This window comes from Trachurus japonicus, chromosome 12 (genome assembly GCF_045865225.1).
Source record: "Trachurus japonicus isolate A0001 chromosome 12, Traja_1.0".
NCBI lineage: Eukaryota > Metazoa > Chordata > Actinopteri > Carangiformes > Carangidae > Trachurus > Trachurus japonicus.
In genome coordinates, this window is record NC_140918.1 from 26,031,530 (window position 1) to 26,051,451 (window position 19,922).

Genomic DNA, 19,922 nt, shown 5'->3' on the forward strand with positions numbered 1-19,922 from the left:
AGGTAGGGGTGGGGTTATGCAAATTCAAACACTGGTTACATCACTGGAAGACAACTGAGGGAACAGCTCACAAAACCACTTGGATTTCAACCTAGGAAGCCTGCACATTACAGATTTATTTGTCAATTCTTACATTTGGAGGCCTGAAGGCAAGCCACCAAAAGAGCCTTTAAAAAGTGATATTTCCATAATATGTCCCCTTTAAAGTTTGATTTTAGAAACTAAAACTAAACTAAAAAACACCCCAAACACCCAAAACTTGGACTTAAGCCTATATAGCTTACTTTCCTGGAAAATCTATGCAACAGGTGGGGTCAGGAAATTAAAGAAAAAGTAAAATGTCCTCCTGGAAATTGGAAATTATTTGCTCCTATCCTAAGTTTAAGGTTATGTTCAGGGTCATACAGTAGAGTGGGGGTATCCGGCACAACTTCACCAGTTAACAAAGTGCATGGAGAACCGAGGACACTTGAACAAAATACAAAACACTCAAGAAAAACAACATGTTATGTTCAAGGTCATGTTGGTAAGCTTCTTTACTGAAGCCAGTATTTTGAACAGGCTGCCATTAGATTGTATGTTTTGTAACGTGGTTTGTAACGCCCGTGAACGCAGCACGGAGTCACGTCAGGCTCTGCAGCAGGTGTGGTGACTGACCGTTTGACAGTCAGTCAGTCAGTCAGTCAGTGTGTCTAAACTACGAAGAATGTGAGTCATATTATCCTTTATATGTATCCAAGTCACGTCTGGCTCCTCGTTGTGATGTTTATTTTATTGGGTTACAGATTTACCGTGTTCTTCCCTCCGTTTTTGAAACTGTTATGATAATAATTAGCCTGTTTGGTTTAGTTGCTGAAGTGTCGGTTAGCTTGTTTTGTGTGGAGCTGAAGGTTTGTCAATGAACTCTGACTGAGCAGCCATGGGCTTAAATTAAAATTAGGCTATGTTGGTTCAATCGCTAAATAATGGGTGTAGTCAGTTAAAAGAATGGGGATTCAATTTATGTGTTATACTGGCTAACGCGGTATACTGTTTACTTTGTTAGCATCACACAGACCAAAAATATTTATATGAACTGTTGAACCTTTGCTGCTCAGTGGGTGTGTAACAACTCCACCTGAAAGAGTGAACTTCTCATTACCAGGAAAGAGGCTCAGGTGTGATTTAAACTGTTAAGACCCAGACAATGTAGCATACACTGTTCAGTCTAGATTTGTCATGAAAGAAACTGTAGGCAATAGTTATTGGCGTCATGTCCACTTAGGAATATGTCTGAACCAAGTTATAAAACAAAGTTTATTCCAGTGTAGACTACATTTATTTCAAATCAGACAGATAGGAATATATTGGGGATGATTCCTGTGTGTTGTGTCCCTCTGGTAGAGCAGCAGGACTCTGGTTGGCTCATGGTCGGTCAGAGAGGCCTTCCTTCTGTCAGTGCCCTTTGCATGGCCCCAGTCTCACCTCCATTAACTTGTTTCATGTAGCATTTGGGCCCATTTGAACCCTGACCTCTAACTAAAAGTTCTGTTCACCAGGAGTGCCCCTTATACATTTTGTCCCCTGTCCAATATAGAGTCTGTATCATCACAGATCTTATCAAAGGTGCCAATTAGACAGATAACCTTCTCCTTATTATTCCTATTCTGTACAATTAGGGGTCTGCTCTCAGTTGAAGTCAATTTTTGTTATAATTTCTGAGCAGGCCTGAGAGTACACTGACTTACTGTGTCCTCTGAGATCATGCCATGTGTGTGAATATTTATTTTCACTGTCATTACTCTGTTTTCATCCAAAGAAGAGGGGTTCCACTTCTTGCACTTGTGGTCATGCTGGTGCAAGAAGTCAAAGGAGCCATCTTTTACTTTACCCCCTCTCTTTCACTGAATGCTTCATTAAGCACTCTATTATGTCTCACAAAAGGATCTCCCTCTGTCATTCTCATCATCTCTCCAATACTCTCTGTCTTTCTGTAGGATGACACAGAGCCCTACTTTATTGGAATATTCTGTTTCGAGGCTGCCATTAAGATCATCGCCCTGGGCTTCGCGTTTCACAAAGGCTCCTACCTCCGCAACGGCTGGAATGTAATGGACTTTGTGGTCGTCCTCACGGGGTGAGTCCCGCGCCCGCTGGGTGTCAGCTTGAGATGGAAGTCATAAGTGAGAGAGTGGTTTCTTTTGTGTGTATCTGTGACCGCCCTGAGTGAGATTGTAGTGGAATCAACCCTCCTCCGGTTAGAGCATCTGCCTGAAAGCATCTATTTGTTATTCAACAAGTAACACAAGCCTGTAAAAGATGTGAAAAGACTGTCACCATGCACATTTATTGCTTTAGCCTTTGGTTTTCTCTCCTTGATTTTAGTTCACCCTGTGCTCACACACACAAAGCCAGTTTTCCCAGTTTGACACGGAAGAACCAATTTGTCCTCAATTTTTTTTTTCATACTCAATTTTGTCATCACAATTGTGTGTTTGGTGATAATCCTAATGTTTAACTTTGTGATAGATTCAGAAACCTCTATACATCTACTTCATACTTCATACTGACCAGTTTTACCCCAATGACCAGTGTCTGCCCTACAGTGGCCCTGAGAGCTCAACACACTGCAATACTGCAGTGCAATAAAAAACATCTTTTTCAATTTTACAACACATGCACCGGACATTCACACAACAGAAGTGTTTCCAGGGAAACTAAAAAGTGATCAACCTGTTGTTCGATGCCCATTTGTAACTTTTGAAACTTAAAGCATTTTGTCCCAGCTGGGTTCATCACAAGTTTTTTTTAATATTTTTATCTTAAAATTAATTACACATTCATGGCACACAACAGAAACACTTCTGTTGTGTTGTTAGACTGAATCTGCTGTGTGATTGTTTAATTCAACTTTAATAATCCAATATCGATTCATAACACCAAGTATTCATCAGACAATTTTATTTTTTGAGATGCACATCAAACTATTGATCAGGTTAAATAGAAGAATGCATCAGTGTGTAACTGCTTTGTGTCAGTGTTTTTAATATTGCTCCATGTTAGAGGAACACTTTACAGTGTTAGTTCTCTGACAATCTCATTCATATTCAAGCAAACAGATATTGTATGTGAAATATCTCTGATTAAATTAACCATTGATTAATTGAACTGAATTGGGACCTTGTGAATCAATACTGAACCAGTTGGAAATCAATAGCCCACCCAGCCCTAACTTACACGTGTTGTACAGTTTTTTTTTTTCCATGTGTTTTCTTAAGTTGCAGCGCGTTGAGCTCTCAGAACCACCGCACTGCACGGCAACTGGAAGATGCAATAAATACATGTTCGTGATGTAATTTTCAGAAGAAAAACATGTCGGCAGTACAAATTATTAGCTAGGTGGACCACTGAGTTCCTCTGTGACAGATGCTTTTATGGTTGGAAGTTGTATATTTTATTCTCAGCAGCTCTTAGTGAGTCTCGGACAGGAGTGGAAGCTGTCAGATAGCGGGGCTTTGGCGACATGTAATGGCCTGTGTGTCGTATTATCAGTAAGGAGCCATGAATGACAGAGCAACAGTCAGGTCAGTAGTTCTGAGTAATTACTGCTGGGATTTCAACTTAGGCAGAACAAGGTCTTTGTGTGGGAGGCAGCATGGTGCTCCCTCCCACCAGTAGCTGGATAGTACAGTAATATCTAACATGCTTCTCCTACATGCTTTTTTCCACTAATATCCTGATCTTGAATCTTGATAACTTAATTATAACATGGAAACCATACTAATGAATACATCAGTTGTGAAATTCTTGACAGTGTTGAAGGATGCATATTTTGATGCTGTTGAACTGTATTGCAGCATACAGGGTGGTGTGTCTGTTAGCTGCCTGACTCCATAGAAATGCCTTGTTGGTCAGTGTGGGCAGAGGAAGCAGCTCACGTCCTTTAGAGTCTGCTCACACCTCTGACTGCAGGATACAAGTACAAAGAGTCTTCCAGAGTCACCACCTCATATTAAGCCTTGTCAAACCTTGGACAATGGTAGTAGAGTGGGTGATTTTTGGTCAGCTCGTTCCCAACTTGCTCCAAGTGATGGAGGAAACATCATATTTTCACTTAAAGTTACCATCCCAGGCTGGACTTATGATTTTTTTTCGAATTGCACAACTGATTAGCACCCTCCCACTCCGTCCAATCAGGAATCACCAAAACCGTTAAATAGACCGTTGCTAAGTTCAATTTCGTCATTGATATGTCAAATCACTTATGTCATTGATTACTGTGTAATACATATACTCAGATTTTTATAATTTTACCAAAATTTTGCCAAAAATTAGCCACCTGGGATGGTACCTTTAAAGGGACAACGAGGAGTTTCTAATCGGTTATAAAAAAGTCTCACGTTAATGTGGATGAATCTCCGCTACCCACACTTGTTAATGGGCCCATTTTCGATAAATATATCATTCTGTCTCTATTGTTATTTTGTTACTATTAGTGGTGGCGGAGATGCTGGACGAGCCGACCAGCGTTTCTTTACTTTCAGTTTCGCAACGAGTCATGAGAATAACGTAGCTGAATCGCCGTTCATGGTCGGAACTACGACGGTATGTGAACCTCTTTGAACCTCTGACTTTAATTATTGATGAATGAAAACATGAGTCCGTCTTGCGCCGGTCAAAAGAATTTTACGGTGTGCGCGGAGGCTCATAAATGTAGTGTGAAAACGCTTCGCTTTTCCAAAACTCCTCGTTGTCCCTTTAAGTCAAGGCAGAACTGTAACAATATAAAAGCAGTCAATTTGTCCTGACAGAAAGTTTCCCGCTCTGACTGAAAAATAATCTGCCTGTTTCAGTTGATGCAGCAGACAAACACTCTTCTTTGCTTTGTTAAATTCATGAACAGAGACATATTTTACCTCCTTGACGCTGTATGAGGACCAAGATTGGATTTGTGCTGTAAATAATGACTGTTTCAGAGTCAATAAACAAATGAATCAAGGTGGATATTGAATGAGAAACACAACAAAGAGAGGCATGTCCGCGAGGTGATGAGAAAAACAGAGCAGTCAAACTGAAGACAGGGAAAAACGGCAAACAGGGAAATGACTAATTTTCCTTTTTGCGTGTCTTTATAAATAAATATCAGAATCAGAAAACTGTTTAAAATGAAGATGTTTCTTCTCCTGTCTCACTTTTCTTTGACTCGGCACATACTGTCAGTGAGACATTTGTGTTTGGATTGACTGTTCACCCTGAAATACCTACACAGCGTAGAGACTGATGTGTGCTGGAAGATGAAAGCAGGCGTTCTTTAAATGTAAGACTGGATCACACAGAAGCACGTCGCTTGGAGCCAAACACTTGAATTCTACTGTCTTCATGCAGAAAGACGCACCAGCTGCTTTCAGTGTCATGTGATACACCTTGTGTGCTGCAAGACGCTCCAAGTGTGTTTTTGTCTGAGCTTATACATTTCCAAACAGCAGCGGCGTTTAGCAGCTTTATGGGATGTAAGGAAGCAACATGTTATTTAATCTTCTGAAGGCAGAGATAGGAGCCAGTTATTTAAATGTGCCTGTATCGGAAAAAAAGCAGAGACAGAATTTAAAGGGCTACATCAATATTTGCTTGTTGACGTGGTGACGTTTAAAATCGCTTTTTTATTCCAGTGTTTTTCTTCTCTTCAAAAACTAAAGCTTGAGGAATAGGGCTTTTCAGTTTTGGCTACCCACTGCTGACACAGCTGGATATAAATGAACTATTATGTTGTGTGTGTGTGACTGTGTGTGTGTCTGTGTTTGGTTGCCAAGCAACCACAGTAGGTAATGTGCCTCGGCATGATCAGGGGTTTCTGCATGTGTGTATGTGTGTGTGTGAGAGAGAGAGGGAGAGACGTTGTGTTTGCTTTGTGCTCGATATGCTCCTGTGGGATCAGGGGTCTAAAGGTGTCCGGACTGAGCCCACGTCAATGCACAATCAATCAGATCACCTCTGGGTAAGGCTCGGCTCACTGGCTCGCAGTGTGAGCTAAATCCATCCCTGTGAGATTTGGTCCTGATGTCAAACGACAAAAGATGCAAAAGTACATTCAAACCGCGTCCTTAGATGTTCATCTTCCCCGTGTGAAGTGAAGAGGATTAAACAGACTTTACCGTTCACCTGGGTGTTAAAACCTGTTCCTGTGTAGTCCACAGAGGGAACGAGCAGCCCGCAGATAAGAATGAGTGATCATAATTAGAGTTTAGTGTGGTACCAATGATAAAATGATATCACAGAGAAAATATGTTTATTAGCAGGGGAATTACAAATTAGTAAGCAAGAAACCCACAGATAAACAAAACACTTCTACTGTTGCATGCTATCAATCAATGCAGGAATGGATAAAATATGTATTTAAAATGCTTTGCAATCAATCAACAGTGACTGGTCAGGTTTTTTTATTTTATTGATCCTTCTGGTTAAAAAATGTAATTTATAATCCAGGCTGAGGGGATGTAATTGTGGTTGTGAGGAGGGAAATCATCCTGCTCTGTTTGAAATTAAAACATATTCCGTTCTGCTCTATAAATCTTCTTATATTACACAAGTCAATAACGCATCTTAGGCTTTTTCCACTTTGGTAAAAATCAGCATTAGTTCTCAGGCTGCTGTACAATTCCAGTGCTCAGTCCTCAGGCTAATTATGTCGATACAGCCATCCAGTCCTAATGAAATTGTCTAAATGATAGTGTAGCTGGAGGCAGTGGCAGACCTTTAATCTGTCCTGATCAGGCATTAGGACCTCTCTAATAAGAGAATAAATCTGCCCGGGTTGCCAAAGGCCTAATCAATAGCCCACTGAGCTGGCCAGCACCAGGAACACTGAGATGCCCGACACGGCCAATCACATGCTGAGCATGACGGCGTCCATGAGCAGAAAGGGCGAGGGGCCCGTCCTGCTTTGAGCGAGCATTTCTATCATATGTTAGTATGAAGCATCTGGAATCTGGGGATTAATGAATCAGTGGCTTGAAATAAAAGTAAAAATGAATCCAGGATGAAAGGCATTTATGACATTAATGCTGCTCTTAGTTTCACAGGTGAAATTAAGCAGTTACCAATTTCTCCTACTGTGTGTAACCAATGGGTTTTTCTTCCTTTTTAGATAAGCACTAAGAGAAACAAAATATGTTAAGGGGAAAAGAAAAGTTTTAAAATTTAGTTTTTTGAATGCCAGACTTCTGGAGGACTGCTGGGTGTTTGTTGTTTTCAGATAACCCCACCAGATATTGTCAGATATGATCTCTAATCCTGATGTTAAAGGTACATTGTGTAGAAATTATTCCCATCTAGCGTTGCGGTTGTATATCGCAAGCAACTCAATCTACTTTTCATGCTGCATTCACGTGAAATTGGGCAGACGGCAGATGGACGACAGCCGCTGCACGTAACGGCATATGCCTCTATGTAAACAAGTGGTCCGTCAGCACGAGGCAAAACAATACACGTGGCAATATGTTGTCATGGCGATTGTTTACCTGACCCACGTTTTACCGGCTTTCTCTCCACTTCTGTGACTAAAATGACACCTGGTTTGTTACCGACGGCCGTCTGCCCGACTGCACCTGAATGCAGCATCAGTGTAACGCTCCATTCCTCCTCACTGCGTTACCGCGGTGACTTTTCACAGACGCCACCTCCACCTGAGCCGACAGCTCCGGTGTCTCCGCTGAGTTTCCGTGGTTTCCTACCGTCATGCTGCCACTGAACGTAAAAACATGGCGACACCACATGGCAGCCAGCACCGAGCTTACCCGCTCCATGTAGATATGAATGATATGAACGGCTAATTCAGAGCTGAAAGGAACACTTCAGTTTGTTGATGGGGGGGATTATTGATGAATGAAAAACGTACTTGTGAACGAAATAATCGATTTTCGTGAATAGATAACAGGAGAAGTCACACAATGTCCCTTTAAATTAAAGGGTTGTCCATCAGTTTTACATATGAGTGTGGGTAACTAGTCACAAGGGGCTTCTACTCAGGCTGTGGAAACAGCTTTCCATGTTTTCCTGAGGCTGTGGAGGAGCTTTGGGAAGTCCTAGAAAAATACCTGGTGACGTCACCTGGCTATCTGAGCTCAGGCTTGGAAAGTACAATACACAAGAGAGCCTGTGTGACAGTGTGGGGGTGGAAGGAGCTAATACTGAATTCATGTCTCATCTGAGGCACTGTAATTTTGTAGTATATTGTGAGTTTCAGAACTGTAAACACACATCATGTCGACGTGCAAGTTAAGTAATTCATCATTGTCATCACCTAAATTAATGCATATAAGTTAATTTTGTCAATACAGTATATTTTAGCTCTCAGCTAAGTGTATGATCAACATCTTAAGTCTCCAGATGACACATGTCAACACTCTTTCCATCTACCATCCACCCTGTTTGATGAACTGTTTGATAAAAGACTCTCTCATGTTGCATTCTGGGAAGTGTATGATCCAGTTCTTGGTCCAACCTCATAGAAATGCAATACTTACATGTGCTATATATAGACAGATAGTGGTGTTGTCTGTGTATTCATGCACCCTGTATGTGAACACTGTCTCCATTTAACATTCATTCAGTATTCACGTTGTTTGTTGTTCATGCCTTTGTTTTACTCCCATATGGGGAATTTGACTGTGGTTTTTAAGTTGTATGCTAAAGTACTCAATATTTATGAAGCATTTGCTGGAATGCATGAAAACTGAAACATTATAGTTATTGTTGGCCATGCTGTGTTTTTTTTAATTTTTTTAATTTTTTAAATATAGTTATTGATTGAGAGAGTCCATACAGGGAAAAGATATTATCATATGTGGAAAACATTAAACATATACATGTTTAATGTGTTTCAGTAACGTCTGAACAGTTGGCTTGTTGTCTAGTTTACCTCCTCTGCCTCTCAGCCTTTGATTGTAAGTTGCACTGCTGTTATTGACCAAAACCTCACCTTTTACTGCCCGTGCAAACGCTATGGCAACAGCAATCTGAGGCTCCTGGCTGAAGCCACGGAGAGCAATACTCCCACTGTCAGCACCAAGGAAACAAAGCCAGGGCAGTCGTTTTCATGTATTTATCTGTATGTTTGATTCACGAGTCCCGGTCGTAAGTGGTCAGGGCAAGAGTCGGTGCTCGCGTCTGTACTTCAAAGTTGTGCTTTCCTTTCATGTGCCTCTCAGACGATGGGGTCGCACAATAGGAGGCTTCAAAGTAAAGTTGCAGACATAACAGAGGTCGGGTCACTTTAATATGAACAAATGTTTCCTTTGAATGCTTTGACTGATCATGTTGGTCTGACACTCACGTCACACATGTGCTTGATAAGAGCTCGGTTTGTGTCTCAGCGTATGGTGTGTGTGTGTGTGTGTGTGTGTGTGTGTGTGTGTGTGTGTGTGTGTGTGTGTGTGTGTGTGTGTGTGCTGTGCATTACTTAAGGTCTGAGATTAATATCAAGGTAAATAACATTTTCATCATATTTACCACTGAAGCAGAAATTCTCCCTTATCAAATCTGTTTCTGTGAATTCATAGTCATGCTAGTGATGTTGCCGGGGTGATAGTGACTGACTTCATTGATCCTCTGATTTTTGCATCAGGTGGTTGTTTGATGTTTGCAGTGTTTTATATTGGCAGGATTGTCATGACATTTGAAACATTCATTGCCCCCTCAGTGTTTTAAGCAGGGAACTGATGATTTGGGTTTTTATTGAGCTGTTAACTTTTTTTTGAAGTGAGGCAACATTTGTTATGTAATGTTAAAAGCACTGCCACATTCAGTCTGTGTAGTAAACATCTGTGTCTCATACACATTTTATCACCACATACTGACAATGTTATGAAGCACAAGATGGAATGAGACGGTAGCTTTTGCTAATCAAAATATTCCAGTGGTATCACAAAAATGCAACATATTGCCAAATTTGCCAATTTCCAGTGATAATTAGGGGTTTTTCACTGTGTCGTCATTCAGACGCTCTCTGAGCATGTTTCCCTCAATCTGGGGGTTGTTTTCTCTGAGGTGTTTCAGTTGATCATGGAGCTTCATTCTCACTCATGTTATCAATCCTTTCCTCAATATCTGCTGTTTTGACAGATGTAGTCAGAGAGCTGTCAGCTGTGAGGTTGTGTTGGTTTGTATCTGTGTTTGTGTGTGAGTTTGTGTTCTTGGAACAGGCTGTTCTGCTTAATGTCTTGAGCCAGTTAGCGATCTCTTCAGTGAGTGAACACTGTGTGCTCTGTGGGGCCGGCTGAGTGCTGCTGATGCTGAGGCCATGTTGTCCACATAGTAGCAGACTGATAGCAGCTCCGCTCCGTCTGACGGCAGCGACACCAGAGCTCTGAGCAGCGGGTGACAATCCAGTCTGCTCCTTCTCTTCCCGCTCATGCACACACACACACACACACACACGGTTATGGTCAGCAATACAAAACTGAAGCAGAGCTGCAACCAACAAGTATTCCAGTGTTTCTGTTTGGAACGAAGGTTAAGAGAGATAAAAATTGCATCTTTGAGAAGAGGAAGGAAGTCATTTTTCATTTTTAGATGACGGCATTAATGACTTAACTAATTATCAATATTAGTGTAAATTAATTTCTATCGACCAACAAATCATTTCTCTTAACTACAGAGTAAATAAACCTCAGCTGCGCTTCGGACAGTTACAATGATACAAATATGAAGATAAAGGTAATTCCAGATGTGTCTGTGCCATCCACAGTTATTCTGATCCTGGTAAAAAGATGATTCTCCTGCCAGCCAGGGTTATTTTTCCAAATAAGGCAAACATTCATCCATGAATATCAGACTTTCCTTTTGTGTTTTAATCGATACCAATCATGACTATAAAACTGACTATATCATTAATCACCTGTTCTGCTCTATTAGTCAAAGAATAAAAGGACTATTGTAATTTCTTATGGCTATTTTGGGAGAATTGTATGTCTTTATTATATGACAGTATAGAGACATAAAGGAGACGAGGTATGGGTCTCCAGACAGACCCTTCAGTCCATGGTCAGCCCCTGATCCCTGTGCCACCAGGGCGCCCTGCGTGTTGTCAGTTCTAACTTATATTTTGATGTGGCTGTGACACTTGTTACATTTGCATTAGCATGTTTGGACATGACAGCTGACTAATGACAGCTTGTGCCAACTGGCAGACAAGCCCTGGCCCATGAATATTTATGAGAGCAGAAATACAGTAAAGCCAAGGTGACTCAGTCTAACATCTAACAAAGCCAATCTGCTTGTGTCCCACCGCCACCATGCCCACAATATTCATGTGTCTGACTAAAATGGCCGCTAGCTAGATGGCTTCACTGGAAGTGGCTCAACCAATTATCATGATGACATATATCTGGCAGGTTCTTGGCAAGTCAGTCACATTTTGCATCATCTGCTCCAGTTGTGAGACACAGCCCCCCGGTATGGAGGCACGGCTCATGATATAGATGCTTCTGAAGAATAACGCAACTTCATTAGGCTCAGTGGGAAGTTGGCGAGCACGGCACACGTTAATCACAGATTTGTCCAACTAATTGATGTGCACACACGTGTAAGTGAAGCACACATAAGCACTCGTGTCTAGACACACACACAAAAAACCCCACACAAAAAAAAAGGAAAAAACGTGAGTAATTGCTCGCTTGCTCTAACACACACACACACACACACACACACATATACACATGCAGTCGAACACACAACTTTGTGTCTCTGTTGGCTCGGCTGCCAGGGTTCCAGTGGAGCGTGGCTGAAAGTGATGCTTGTCATTTCCTGTAGGCAGAGGAAGTGCACTACACCCCAGCTGATGTGGCAGACTGGCAGGTTCTCCCTCTTCACACATGACTCAGTCTAGAGCTAATTAAAAAACAACATGTGGTCTGTAAACATCAGTAGCTTCACAGGTAACACAACTGCATTCTGTTGGAGAGGGACAACTGTGTGAGAGTGACAGTGGTTATTTGTTAATTCTTTATTGGAAAAGGACATACAGTATATGTATCTAGGGCTGCAACTATTTGTTATTAATGCAGAAGTAAGCGATCCGGTGGTTTTGGCTAACTTCTTGTCAGCCGATGGAGTTAGCAGTCCCCGCCCTCGTCCCTACGTCACCACATTCAGAGAGGACCGCCCCTTGCTCTCGGATAAAGGTTGTAGGATACAAGGAAAGTTTTCTCCTCGGCTTACAGCAGAGCAGAGTGACTGACAGACCCGTGTTTCAGACCAAACACTCTATATAAGTGATTCCCGTCGGAAGATATAACTATTTAAATAACTTATGTTAACACAAATATTCCGCTTACTTCTGCTTTAATTATTATGCATCTATAATCTAAAAGTGTTTAATATGATGCCAAAGGGCAGTCTGAACTTCACCAAAATTTCACTCCCATCCTCTCTCATAAATGGCTAACTCATGTGTGCACGGAAGCGTCCCAGGCTGAGCCTTAAAAGGCCTTGTGTGTAGTGCCCCCCCTGCTGGGAGAGGGTCAGCTTTCAACGTGGGCGCTGGGTTGGCCAGGCTCACACAGCTCACAGTAAATAACAGAGACCTTTGAATGTTGGAGCCTGCGGTCAGCAGCACTAAAGAGAATGTCAGCGTTTATCAGGCCGTGTGAGTGTTTTGACTGTCAAAGACGAGACAATGACATGTTGGCCTGCAGGAAGTTCACATGACTGACACCTGTGACACACAAACTTTCTGTGTTGTGTTTGGTTTCTTAAAAAATGTCTTGGGTGCAACGTCTGCAGGAGCTGCCCTGTTTTGTAGCCAGGAGTTCTCAGGTTCAGAAGGGGGTTTATGCGCCAGGGAACCTACAACCGTGAATAAAATGATTTAGCTTTAAATGTCACCATTGTTAAGTTAGTATTTACTGCGCTTTTCCATCCTGACTAATGATGTGTTCTTTCCCACTGAGATTATGTAAAAAATGTTAACAGGATTTGCCTCTGTCTTTCCCTCTTCTTCCAGTCGTTTACTGCAATCGATTGTCAATTAATCACACAGTATTATGTATCATTTATTCTACATATTTATCAATTCACAGTGTTGTCATGCTGTGTCTGCTATATATTTTATTTTCTTATGAGCCACATCAAAGATCAAAGTTTGTCCAACTGTAAAACCGTAAACACCAGAGAGAGAGAGAGAGAGAGAGAGAGAGAGAGAGAGAGAGAGAGAGAGAGAGAGAGAGAGAGAGAGAGAGAGAGAGAGAGAGAGAGAGAGAGAGAGAGAGAGAGAGAGAGAGAGAGAGAGAGAGAGAGAGAGAGAGAGAGAGAGAGAGAGAGAGGCGTCCATTAGAGCTCTTATGGGAGTGTAAAATAGGATGATATACCTTGATACCTGGATTAGTCACTTTTTTAAAATGTAATTTTCATCTCCACATTTATATTTAAAATAAAAATGTCAATTTCAAGCTTGTATGCATGATTATCATGCAGTCGAGACATTGTTGCATTGGTATCAGTTAATATGCTTAGTTTACCTTTAAAAAAAAAAAAGGAAAAAAGGGCGGCACGGTGGCACAGTGGTTAGCACTGTTGCCTCACAGCAAGAAGGTCCTGGGTTCGAATCCCGGGCCGCCCAGGGCCTTTCTGTGTGGAGTTTGCATGTTCTCCCCGTGTCTGCGTGGGTTTCCTCCGGGTGCTCCGGTTTCCCCCACCACTAAAAACATGTCGGCTAGGTTAATCCTCCAGTCAGTGCCCCTGACCAAAAGGCACTGGCTCATAATCTGGAGTTGGTCCCCGGGCGCTGCACCGCGGCTGCCCACTGCTCCTCAGGGATGGGTTAAATGCAGAGAAAGAATTTCACTGTACTAGCTGTATATGTGACTAATAAAGTACCTTTACCTTTACCTTTAAATGGCAGTGGCCACCCTACTCAAGGTCCCTTGCACATGTTTAAAATAAAAACAAGAATATATGAACCTGTGTAATATTTGAATAGCTTGAATGCATAATAACAACGTATTTACATGGTACTAGGCCCAGTATTTAGTATGGGGTCCCTGCTCGTTCTCCATCAGTTTGGGGGTCTAAAAAATGTTGACAAAAATAAAAGTGCTTCCTCCATCAATCTCACAAGCTCTTTAGATATCTGTAGAAAGAATTTGATAAAATGGTTATTTTGCCCTATTCTATGTTAGAAGAAATTTCATCCTCCCTATAAAAACCCTCCCAACATTCACCTCCTGGTTACGTTTTGGCAAAAGTCGGCAACATATGTAGTTGAGAGAGACCTGGATCTGTGTGAATGTTTTTTTCAGTCGGTGGCTGGTGTTAATGTTAAACAATTGTAATCTCAATATTTAACAAAATAATTGTGGTTGGGCTTTGTGCCTTTATTGCACAGCCCTAACTTAAACCTCTTAGGTAGACAGAGTTACGATATTACCATGATTGACTACATCCCTTGAAATGTCTGTCTTTGCCTTTATTGTTGGCAGTCAGACGGTTTCCTGCCTTTATTATGATTTGTTGCCTTGTTGCTGGAGTCTTGCACCCCATTGACCTCCAAGACCTCTTACAGCCAAATGCTTGAAAGCTGACACAGGCTGAATATTGAATCCAACTGCGTCTCGGTTTAGTCGCTCAGTCAGCGTCCCTGTCTTCAATCCCCTCTGAGTTCACCTGCAAGGGCAGCAGCTGCACCACAAAACTGGCCCCACTTGCTCATATTGGTGGTTTAATGGATGGATTGGCTTCCCTTGCTTTTTTTCTGAGCCGTATCACCAGCACCTAAAAGGGCTGGAAAGTGGCTCTTCGTGGTGTCCCCTCCTGTTCCCAAACATCTTGCGTAATGGAGCAAATTCTGGCACACGGAGCATCTCCTCCTCACTGCCTGCTGTCTCCGGCTTCAGGCCGAGGCAGAAGGCGTGGGGAGTTTTGTTTGCACCGTGCGGTGCGAGAAACAGCATTCCTCCTCCGGTTTTTCTTCCCTTATGTCTCATTAGATCTACCAGGAGGATGCTGCTGCTGCTGCTGTTGCTGCTGCTGCTGAGGCGCTCGCCGCCACCTCCTCCTCCTCTCCACCTCTCCACCTCGTCTTCTCTCCGTCTCGCCTCAGTGGAGAGGTGCTCTGTTTGTTCACCCTCCCCGGCCCCCGTGTAAGCTCTCTCACTGTGGAATGACTGATGGAGTCACACACAGAGAGGTGTAGGGCACAACAGAGAGGAGTGAAAATGAGGGAGATGAGAGAGGCTGAGATCAAAGTGCTAAAGTATTAGCCACCACAATAAACAGTATACATAACCTTGTGTACTTCATTCTTTGCATTTGAGCCTTGCTGTGCATTGTTCCCTCATGTTCATTTTCCATTTCCTGCATATTTGTGTAACCCTCTCACATTTAAGTGGACGAGTTACCCAATACAAAGCTGTCTACATGTCAAGTGTACTGTATAGCAGGCCTATATAATGTTAAGGCAGGGAACAGAATGTACTGTACCATCTACTGTCTGTGTACGGTTGATACCACATGATGGTGTTTTTGCCGTCACCAGTGTGCTTCCGCTATCTTTGGACATCTGTGCCTGTGTACTTTCATTTTTGAAATTTGTCCTTATTTATTCCAGTGAATTATTCTAATTTAAGTTATTAGATAACTGGCCGCTTTGTTGTCTCAACTTAAACTGCACCATATATGCTCTTGCTGCATCTACTACCTGAAAACCTCCAAAGGTGAGAAGAGACCTTGATGTTTAAACTTACTGTAGATGAGACTTTTGCATTTTGTTTCCACAGAAAGAAAATGTAAAAATATTGACATGACTTTTGTTGGTTCATGTACCAACCAACAGGCTCCTTTGTCTGCAAGACATGATCGTTTGGCTGGTGTGTCTCAGGGAACATCTTAGGAATCAGCACCATGAGTGTGTATTGCTAATTTGGAAATGCAGTGGACCAGTGACAGCCTCGTAGAAACTGATTCAGACACTGCGTCAGCCACAACCTAAACAACGTGAACAAAGAAAGATGCTAACAACGCTAACCGTTCTGATACATCTGCTCAGTCTCTGACATGTGGCTGAGTCTCACTGACGTTTCCTTTACCTGTCAACCTAACACCAGTAGTGATTTATCTATTTTGTATTTGTTGTGTTGCATCTAATTAGAATAATCATCTAATACAAAAAAATATGTTTTAGAGTGAACTTCCTCACCACAGGTTGTAGTGCAGGCCTCTGTCTCTGTGAAGGCTCAGTAGTAACGCACCTCACTGTGACTTACCAGCAAACCAGCCAACCCCATTCAAATAACCAGAGGTGTATTAGAAGAACAGAGCAGGAAAAAACAGAAACATCAGTATATCTGTGTGGGTGTACCTACCTGTAAAGTTGGAGGTTTAGTGCATGTCCTCCCCTCTGTCTTTCTGTGTCGGCTTGTTATGCTCTCCAGCTATTGATCCTGGCAGTGGAGTGTATTGATATGACGACCAGCTTGTTCTTCCTTGGAAGGAACCTTAGGGACCACATGACTGACTCTGGGATGTTTGGCGTTGGTGTCAAAATGTAGTTCAGCCTTTGCTCTGGCTTCTGCAACATTGTATTGCATTATACCACCAGGTGTTTAGAATTGTTTATTAGAATTGTTTATTAAGGATCCCCATTAGCTGGTACCTTAGTAGCCAGCTAGTCTTCCTGGGGTCCAGGTGTGTTTGCTAAACCCAGGATGAGACATTGTAAGAACTCCAGTTTGCTCAGTCGGACACATTTTTTTTCTCCATTTTTCTTTTTCTTTTTGTTGTTGCCTTGTTTGTTTTATTCGTACAAATAATTAACATCTAACCCCTGAAATGTGTTCCCAGTAATGAGCAGAGATGTTATTTCAGATGGCACTGGTGTAAATTGTTGTCTCAAGTATGTCTTCCTTAGACTCATTAATCCAGTGGGCGTTTTCAGCTTTGCACAGCCATTACTGCAGTTCGAGTGCTAATGTTTTCCTGCTGTTAATTCGATGCTCTGTAACGCCACAATTATCCCATCTCTTATCTAGGCAAATTGAGCAAACAAGATAAGAAAAGCTTGTATCTTTTTGTTTTTGAACAAAACACAACCTTTTGACGTTTCGGCTGAACCCATCTGACAACGTGCTTGGTTATCTGACAATTCACCAATTTACAGCCAAGTCAATATTGACTCTAGAGAAATGTGGAGACTGGGTTAGTCAGGTGGGAGCAGAGAATTAGTGATATCTCTTGAGTAATCTGCCGGCTGAGTATCTCTTTCTCTTTATTGGTCCATATGGTCAGGCAGGCCTTCAGGCTAAACGTCTACTCAGCAGTGTGGGCGACTGAACAAGCCTGTTAACAATCTGAGAGTGGCGATGTTGAGGATCGATCAGGTCCCTGACCTCGTTTGTCCTTCACAGTTGAAGGCCTTGCACAGCTGGAACCGCTGCAACGCTTTGCCCTTCACCAAGACTGACTGTGAAATGTAAATCAGAAAATCTGAGTCACTTTAAATTCTGAAACACACAGATAGTTTTGATTTTCTAAGATCTTCGGGTTTAAAGAGTTTATTTCTTTGACATTCAGAAGTGAGAACTGCTCATTTTGAATTCTTGAGTACAATGCCGATGTAATTGTGTTACAAGCACCAAGCTCACAATGATAAGGTCTCCAGACTTGTATTGGGCTATATGCGAGAAAGGTCAGTGGGTCACTGAGAGTCTGACCTTTCAGACTGTTGCAGGTTTCAGCTTGATAAGAAGACTGTCCCGCACACAGCTCTTGCTCAGCATCACCATTTATTGATCATCCTGAACAGGGCCATGTAACTAGATAGCATGTAGGAGTCTTGTTCGTTATTGAAGGCAGTTAACCAAGCAAATGAGTCCACCAGCTGAGAACAGTCGTTTGTTACTGAAGGCAGTTAACCAAACAGATGAGTCCACCAGCTGAGAACAGTCGTGTGCAGGATGATCAATAAATCATGATGTTAAGCAAGGATGTATGCGTGATGTTCTTCTTTTTAAGACTGAAGAGACACTTTCCAGTGTTCCTGCAACTAAGATCTCTGGATTTTTGAACACTTTAAATGCACAGCAGCAATAACAAATGCATGGATTTCAGCTCTATAGGCTTTCTTGAGCTTTTCATTCATTCATTCATTAGTCAAACCACTTCTCTTGTCAGGGTTGGGGGAGGCTGACCAGAGCTAATCGGCTGTCAGATACACAGACACAAGCAACCATTTATCCTCACATTCACACCTATAGGCAATTTAGCGGTGCTGATGAGCCTAGCTTGTGTGTCTTTGGATTGTGGAAGAGGACTGAGAACCCACAGAGAACCCAAACCGTCACATAGAGGGGATTCAAACTCCACACAGAAACGCCCCTGTTGATTCTAAGCTAGAACTTCCTAACTCTAACCACTGCAACACTGTGCCGTGTTTGATCAAAAGACAAATATGAAAGTAAAGTAATTTAGATCTTGTAAAATGGATGTTATGGAACAAGAATTGCCCTCTGTGGCTCTATTTATGAAATGGAAATAGATTTGAGTACAAAACACACAGACAGGAACTCCCAGTGTCCTTTCAGTCAAATCTATACTAGTTCATGGTAAAATTTGAGAAAGATTGTGTTTTATAATAACTATTTTTTCTCCTGTGAGGTGATGGTACAAATATAGGAATAATATGTTTTTGTATTGACTGGTACAACCGATAACTGGGTGCCATTTAAGGAGTATTTTTCACTGATTTCGATTTGTCACTGCCCACTACAGTCTTTGACAAATAGACAGTGGAATAACTATTTACATTACTTAGGTTAACGTCCACAGAGGCACGCCTTGTGGTCAGCTCTCTCAAATAAGACTTTGAAAGACAGGCTTATGACCTGTGTGTTTGTTATTGAGAGAAGAATTATGACCAAGGAACTTCAAATGTTTGTCCAAGGCTTGTGAGAAAGACAGAGATAGCCCTTTAGCACTCAATCATCCTCCTCCTTACCACTGTATCCTCTCACCTGTATGTTCTGTCTATTCTGTCTAGTGAGCCTTTAAACCCTCTCATATTCATTACTAAACGTCATTTGAGGGGCCGAGTCCTAAAGACAGATCTTTATGTTACAGTATAACTACAGTCTTCCTCAGCTCTCTTCACCTGGGGGATTTCCTTTATTCAGATTCTGTGAATAGCACTGCCATGATTAAAAGGAACTACTTTCCACATCCCCTCAGAGAGAGAGAGAGAGCTAGAATCACATATCAAACCACATAGTCTTCCAATTGAAAATCCTAGATAGTCTTATTGTGTAGGTAGGTCTAAACTAAATTGGATTCAGGATGTTTGAGCATTGAGGGTTTGTTAGCTCATGAGGCAACAGGCCACTATTTTATTTTATTTTTTGGGCTATTTATGCCTTTTAATGGATACAGTTGAGAGAGACAGGGAATGGGGAGGGAGAACAGGAATGACATGCAGTGAAGGGCCGCCAGATGTGGGATTCAAACTGGGGCTGACTGCAGTGAGGACTGTAGCTTCTACATATGGGGCACCCGCTCAACTTACTGTGCTACTCGGCGCCCCAGCAATAGGCCACTACTGAGGGGAAACCTATTGTTCCCCAGAAGTTTGCATTTTTATTTGGACTCAGAAAACGCTCAACTGCAGATGCCATCACATACTGTATATCTACATACAAACACATCACATCTTATCCCTGTTCTTCTGTTAAAGTGTCAGGACCTCTGTCTGAGAGAATTCAATGGCTGATTGTGTGTTCTTAAAACTTTTTATGACGCTAAGCTCACTCTTAAATCCTTGTGTGCAGTGTATAGGCATTTTTGTGGATGATCTTATACTTTTATTGTTTTTTATGTCTACCATTTGTCTTAATTGCCCATTTGTCTTTTGATGATGATGATTCATTGATTTCTCCATGCTGGTTACTGTCCATTTAACAAGA

The 19,922-nt window shown here is 41.9% G+C and overlaps 1 protein-coding gene across 6 annotated transcripts in view; it reads left to right on the top strand.

Moving 5' to 3' along the window:
• Positions 1-19,922, top strand: part of cacna1bb (calcium channel, voltage-dependent, N type, alpha 1B subunit, b) — a 176,879-nt gene that overhangs the window by 9,214 nt on the left and 147,743 nt on the right. For 5 of the 6 annotated variants that reach the window (XM_085793986.1, XM_085793982.1, XM_085793984.1 and 2 more), the window contains one exon: positions 1,977-2,116. In XM_085793986.1, the coding sequence (XP_085650112.1) occupies positions 1,977-2,116 (140 nt within the window). Of the gene's footprint in view, positions 1-615; positions 709-1,976; positions 2,117-19,922 lie in introns of those variants that run through there. The other variant, XM_085793985.1, reaches the window with a different exon arrangement.